Source organism: Rutidosis leptorrhynchoides, chromosome 8 (genome assembly GCF_046630445.1).
Source record: "Rutidosis leptorrhynchoides isolate AG116_Rl617_1_P2 chromosome 8, CSIRO_AGI_Rlap_v1, whole genome shotgun sequence".
Classification (NCBI taxonomy): Eukaryota; Viridiplantae; Streptophyta; class Magnoliopsida; order Asterales; family Asteraceae; genus Rutidosis; species Rutidosis leptorrhynchoides.
Window position 1 is genome coordinate 151,775,758 of NC_092340.1, and position 6,722 is coordinate 151,782,479.

General features: G+C 34.0%; 1 protein-coding gene across 1 annotated transcript; it reads right to left on the reverse strand.

The window, feature by feature from the left end:
• Positions 1-801: 801 nt before the first annotated feature.
• Positions 802-4,099, reverse strand: LOC139862173 (probable protein phosphatase 2C 47). Its single transcript, XM_071850734.1, has 4 exons — positions 3,452-4,099; positions 2,529-2,720; positions 2,150-2,355; positions 802-1,364 (listed from the first exon to the last, which is right to left on the reverse strand). The coding sequence occupies exons 1-4, from the start codon at positions 3,656-3,658 to the stop codon at positions 809-811; spliced, it is 1,161 nt and encodes a 386-aa protein (XP_071706835.1). The 5' UTR covers positions 3,659-4,099; the 3' UTR covers positions 802-808.
• Positions 4,100-6,722: the final 2,623 nt, after the last annotated feature.

A 6,722-nucleotide genomic window follows, 5' to 3' on the forward strand; every position in this document is an offset into this window, starting at 1 on the left:
ACCTTCATCACCTCGTCGGAGATTCGGCTGGCCTCCTTTTCTTCTTCTTCTACCTCCTCCTCTTTCCCTTCGCTCTCTCCTTTTACCTCCGCTCTAAATTTCAAAATTTTTCGATCACTCACGTTCTCCCTTCCATTCCCGTTCGCAGGCGGAGAACACTTAGGCGTTCTATGTTTTCAGCATGGTGGAAGCATTTTTCAAAAACCGAAAATTATTTTTCAAATTCAGTTTGATTTTAAATGGTTTAGATTCAGTTTCGTAACAGTTTCAAAGTAAATATTGAACATCCATGATTTACTCTCTTTTCTAAACTTTACATGATTTTATCTTTTCGTAAACTTTTTAAAAGTTACGACCTTCTGATTATTCGTCCAATTCAAAAATAGCTATAATATCTTGAAGTTCGTGGGTAAAGTTCTAGAGTATAAAAATCGAATTTTCCTGAATCTCTTTTTGTAAACTTTACCAAAGTTACCGAATGAAGCTACGCGTAATTAGAACATCATAAAAATATGCGAGTTTGACCCTTGAAGAAATTGAGAGATGATGTAAGTTGAGGGTGTGAAATTACATTTTTGAGAGTAGGGGTGGCGTTTTTTGGTTGTCAAACGACCAAATGTTGGTCTTCTTTTAGTATTATAAGGAAAATATATACCAAAAAATTAAATTGAACCAATATTCAAAAGTAAAATCATAAAAATAAGATATGTTAAAAACAATAAGTAGGCATTCAAACATGATGAAAACAAGGACAATATATCCAAGAAACATGTGTTGTTTGACATATGCAATGTCACTAATTAAGCATTCAAACATGATGCAAAACACCCTTCAAAACATCCAACCCTTCAACTGATATAGTTCTTCGTTTATACGACCTCGGGATCTCAATCTTCGGTGGTGGGTCCGATGAGAAACAAACAACAACAACCGTTAAATTGTCACAACTATTCCTTTTCAAAGCTTCACTAACAAGCTCCCGCGAACACTTTCTAGGATCATTATGAACCATAAGTTCTTTCCTAACAATTGTGACCGCGTACTGGCTACTCATCACGTCCCACAAACCATCACACCCGATTATCAAGAACTCATCTTCTTCGGTTAAAGTTAACTCTTTTAACTCAGGTTCAGCACTTAACGGTCCATCTGAACCTTTTGGTCCTTTCATGTGCCAATCTCCTAATGCACGTGCAACTGACAGTTGACCGTCTAGGTAACCGTCATAAATCACACCTCCAAGTTTTTCTATCCTGTTTTTTTCAGAAGTGCAGCTTGGTTTATGGTCGATTGAAAGCTCGATTGCTCGTCCACGTTTGCCAAGTACAGCCCTCGAGTCACCGGCATTTGCAATTATCATATTTCTGTTAGTTAACATTGTCACAAAACCAACAAATAAGTTATAAGGGCTACTATATAAACTATAAATGGTATAAACAAGTGATCTCTGATACTGGTCAACTTATGCTGACCCAAGATCCTTTATGTCCATTTTCTAAAAGCTTCTGCCGTAACATTTTGTATCTTTATTATAAAGTACTTTCTATCAATTGCACATAAATAATATGGTTACACTACAATAAAAATTTCACTTTTTAACACTTCGATTATTCTTGACGCCATGTTTTTAACACCTTTAGTGTCACAAAGTTTTAGACACTTAAAAGCGTTAAAAAAGAATAAAGCTAATAACACTTAATAAACGTCAGAAAGTTAACTCTTAAAAGAGTCAAAAATGAAAAATCTAATAACTTGAATCAAAAGGTTTTTGAAGTTGTTTGTGGCTTTTTCTAGCTGCTCGCTACCGAAGTTCCATGTTTATTTTTATATATTATACTGTTAAAGAAAGTAAAAGAGTTTTAGATGCTTAACATTTATAAGCGTGAAATTTATATGTCTCACTTCTAAGCGTGAAAAGTTAATTTAAAAATTGTCATAAACTATAAAATTAGTTGAAGTGTTACTACTACTGACACATTTGAACCATTTCTTTTAAATATAATTTTTTATTTTTTGTATTACACCCTAAAGACTTAAAGATATAACATAATCTGAACCAATGTACTACATTAACAGTAAATGGGTCAAAACTACCACCTTTAACAATGGCAATTTAAATTGTACACAATAATTGAACCAAGTTTCTTACCGGCCTAAAATAAGGACTGTCAACGCAGTGGTTCCAGATGAGTTATCCAACGAATTAGTATCTGCTAATGCATGATCTGCTTTCACAAACGCGTTCTTGACAGCTTTCATCACCCCATTTGGGAAATCGGAGTCCTCGACGATAAATTCAAGAATGTTTCTTCTTGTAAATGACGCAGCATCAATGCCACCATGTCCATCAAACACCTACATCAACATCTTTTCATAAATCATCGCCGATATCTAACTCCTTACCAATCAATAACATGTTTTATGTTGTTTACGAATTCTCTTAGAATACTGAATTATTATACAACATATTGAACTTCTAAAATTTGGACTAAAATGAAAAATGGCAGAGCTTATAGACGGTGACTTACACCATAAAATGCTCCAGTTAAAGGGTGATGTGATTTTGCATCTAAATGTTGTTGAAGGTCATCAATACATATAAACTCATCCTCCATATATGGTTTTGGACCAATCTCAGAACAACTTCCTGACCGGAACTCAGGTGCAAAGGTAGAGCTTTCATTCTGTGGTGATGCCGGCTCAGAATTTGCAGTTAATTTCTATATATATAAATATAAATTGACATAAATTTATTAGATATCCTGAAAGACCAAATATTAGTGATCCTTATTTTATAACAAACAACAACAAGACTACACATGATAATTCTTATTTTTGTTTTTATTATAAGGACATGGTGATGGCAAATGGAATTGCAAAACAAACAACAGTAATTGCAAGCCAAATGGCAAATGGAACATTGATTCTAGAATACCATTGAATAAAGCAGGGTATCAAAACAGAATTGCAAAACAAAGAAATGGCACAACAATCAAGATATCGAGCTTCAACTTTCATACCCCCGAAACAAGGCTTAGTAAATATGTAACTAATAGCCTAATACTCTATCTATCCAATGTTCTATGTCATAAAATGGGGAAGGATTAAGTAAAAGTTACTATTTTGGAGAAAAATGCAAGGAAGATTATCGTGATGCCATGTGTCCCGATGCATTACCTTTTAGGACCTTCACAACAACAGTAATAACAATATTACACAATCCCATCATATGTGGTATGAGGGAGGTAGGATGTACACAATCATACATTTGAAACCTTATGCACCAAAATGACAAACAAGAGCATCAAAACACATGTCAACGCCATATTCTCCAGTACACTTTTTCTTATAATAATTTTGTATCCCGAGATCCATACCCATAATCATACATTCATATAAAAGATACATCAAGATTACAGAAGGCTCATGAGAAAGGGATATATTTACTCACCAAATTAGAGGTGTCAACCAATAACGCCTCGCTAATACAATGTCTAACGGGCGGTGGACCATTTCTTGGAGGCTTATTAAACTTTGGTTGGCTCATATTATCTAAATCCTCAGGATCCTCATCTTCTATCATAGCAGGCATACATTCCCTTGAATACGTATGATCCAACGAAGTACAATGAGGCCACACATCAGTTTCGGGACCCATTCAATTAATTCAATAAACACATCATACGCGTACCAAATAACTTATTCTCCTATTCAACGTACAAATTCTTAAACAACACGTTTCTGTAACTTATATATGTTTTTGTTCCAATTAATCACTTATCCATAGATAAAAATACTTGCCCAAGAATCAATTTTTTTACAAAAATTTAAACCGTAGCCTTCCATTTCACGAAACTCGTAAAGAATCAAGCACACCCACATGCCAACAATCATTAAATTTTGGATTATTACTTTTTTTATTCAATGAAAACAGGGGAAACCAAGTGTATTTATGATTAAAACATGAACATCTAACGAGAAACAGGAGGCAATGTTGCAAAAAGAAATTGAAGAAAAAGATGGAGAAGTGATTTTATTACGGAAATAATATGCGATCCGATTTTCATTAATGGAGGATCGGAATGGTAGGAAATATCAATGATAAAATGAAGGCTTTTGACCCCAAAACAGAAATGTTTTAAGTCATAGGACTAATTCATGAGGATAAAAATTCTAGCAAATGCCAACGGACATTTAAGTGTTTGTTTATTTTCAACTTAATAATGATATGTTTATAGCTCTTAATTAATTCAGTAACTAAAATTACCAACAACATCATCGCGAATTGGTTTTTCTCTTAATACGTGTGTGAGTGACAAATGAAAGCAAATGTCGATATCATTGTTCAAAAAAAAAAATAAAAAAAATAGCAAGTGAAATTGTTATTTCTGTCACTTAATCTGAAAATTGGTGTAATTCTAAGAGACATAGAATCGCACATGCTTTCTTAAACAAAGTCAAATGGAAATTGTTGACACCTATTTCCTTATGAGGTATTGCTTAGTGTGTCAGCACAAATACTAGAAGTATCTAGCTAGAAGTGGGGAAATGTTGCCGATTGATGTTTACCCTCGGGAAATAATCCCTGCAGACCTGGTACACAGGTATAGAAACATGTGGGGTGGCTTAATCAATCTTAGTCCGCTGAGCGTTAAGCTACTAGCCGGATGACTTCTAGTGAGAGAAAATACTATGTGAGAGAGAAAGGTGAAATCTCTGGTCACAAGTTGTCAGAGTGTTTGAATGTGTAAAATGACGACCCAAGGGATCTATTTATAGTGATAGATCCACCGGAGTACTCGTGGACACGTGTCAGATGATGCTGCATTCTGTTATTCGTGATCCGATATTTACGCTGGGTGTGACGCTCTCCGGTCAGGGCTTAAGCGCTAGGCGGCCTTCAGGGCTTACGTATGACAGAGCCAGCCTGCACTGCGGAGAACGCTGGACGGACAGTTTCACAAAACTGTTGTTCCCAGTGTTCCTGATGCTAATTTCATGCGAATATTATGCCTTTATGCATGTATACGATAGGATACACCATTAAGTCCCCACAGTTTAATGACTTATCGTTTGAAAAAGGGTTAAGTTGTTAAACTTTTGCTAACACATCCCAAACAAGTCTTCACATTTCCCATTTGCATCGGGGAAAACATTACAGAAAATGATGACAGACGAATTTTACTGACTTTGTGATGATTATTTTTAAATGGTTGAAACACTCCACTCGCCTCCAGCTGCAAAAAGCGTTTCTCCATACTCAATTTTTGAACTTGTCCATACACGTGTCACGATCGTGTCCATAAAAAATGCATTGATGAGTTCCTATATAAACCGCCATAACCTTTTACCTTCACTTTTTTACCTTTGTTCAAGATCCAAAAAGCATATTTCTGCTCAAATCTTCATCGCTTTCTTCAAGCTTTATTTTCAACTTTTTAAGGTTTTCTCATCTTTCAAGGTTAGTTACACTTCATCTCACTGTTATTTCTTATTAACTTTTCCTTTTCACATTATTAACATGACTTCTGTGTCGAGTACTGGCCAAGAAAACGTAGAGCTTTCCACTTCAGAAACAACTGACCTTCGTGAGGTCAGTACGATAGCATCATCACTATCTGAGAATCATTTTGACGGTTTGAAGATTGTTTTTCATCATTTAAATCAATACAACCCTGTTCTTCCTTCTACCAGTCAAAGGGCCAACAAACCTCCTACCGGTAAAATTACTTTATACGCTTTACAACTCACCCATGGCAATCTCCATGTTCCTCTTACATAATTTCTTCTCCGCATCCTCAGATATTTCAAAGCCTGCTTGAGCCAAATCCATCCTCATGGCCTTCAGAAAAGTATTCTTTTTGAAATGTACTGCAATGCTGTGATGACCCGGAAATTTTTGACGAAATTTAAACTTAATCTTAATATGATTTCGACATGAAAAGCAAAGTCTGTAATGTTGAGTTTCGAAACTTTTAGAACTGTGTTCATGTATTCTGTTACCCTTCAACCATTCCCGACGATTCACGAACAATTACTTGTAAATAGATATGTATATATTTAAATATATATAAATAATAATTTGAAATATATTATAATTAACTATGTAAAATAAAACAATATATAATAAATATTATTTAAAACGTATCTATACATATAAATAAGGTATATTGAAAATATAAATATAGTTTTGAATTTATTTAGTAAACGATAGAAGCACTCGTTCATCATTCGATGGTTATTTAAATAAGTTAAGTTCAAATTTAGGTGATTTTAAAATAAACGGTGATCCGAAAATGAGTAATATCGACTTTCGGCTTATTAAAAATGTATTTAGAAACTATTTGATGAATTTTAAAACTTTTTATATTTTACTTGGGGTTGGGAGTGAATAATTAATGTAATTTTTATTTAATAGTTAGTGCTCGAATTTTATATTATAATGACCAAAATAAATAAATATAGTTAATTTAAAAATATGAGATTTTTCTAAACACTTTTTATCCGCCCCTAGTTAACAACGGACTACGATATTCCAGTCTGTGAAAACTGTCGGTAGAGTGAATACAAAAGTGACAGTTTTCTCTTGAATTAAGAACATGCGAATCTATATTTTAATTGAATCCTACTGTATACATTTAGCTTTATATATTCGTACGAACATCTAGTGATTTACACACAACCACTAAAATGCTATTCTCTGCTACTTTATGTCAACAATC

Bases quoted from the DNA above. Each gene is read 5' to 3' on its own strand.
- LOC139862173 (XM_071850734.1), bottom strand. From the start codon at position 3,658: ATGGGTCCCGAAACTGATGTGTGGCCTCATTGTACTTCGTTGGATCAT. The intron at 2,721-3,451 runs GTGAGTAAATAT...TTATATATATAG, and splicing joins TGGTTGACACCTCTAATTTG to AAATTAACTGCAAATTCTGA. The intron at 1,365-2,149 runs GTAAGAAACTTG...GTTAACTAACAG, and splicing joins ACAGTCCTTATTTTAGGCCG to AAATATGATAATTGCAAATG.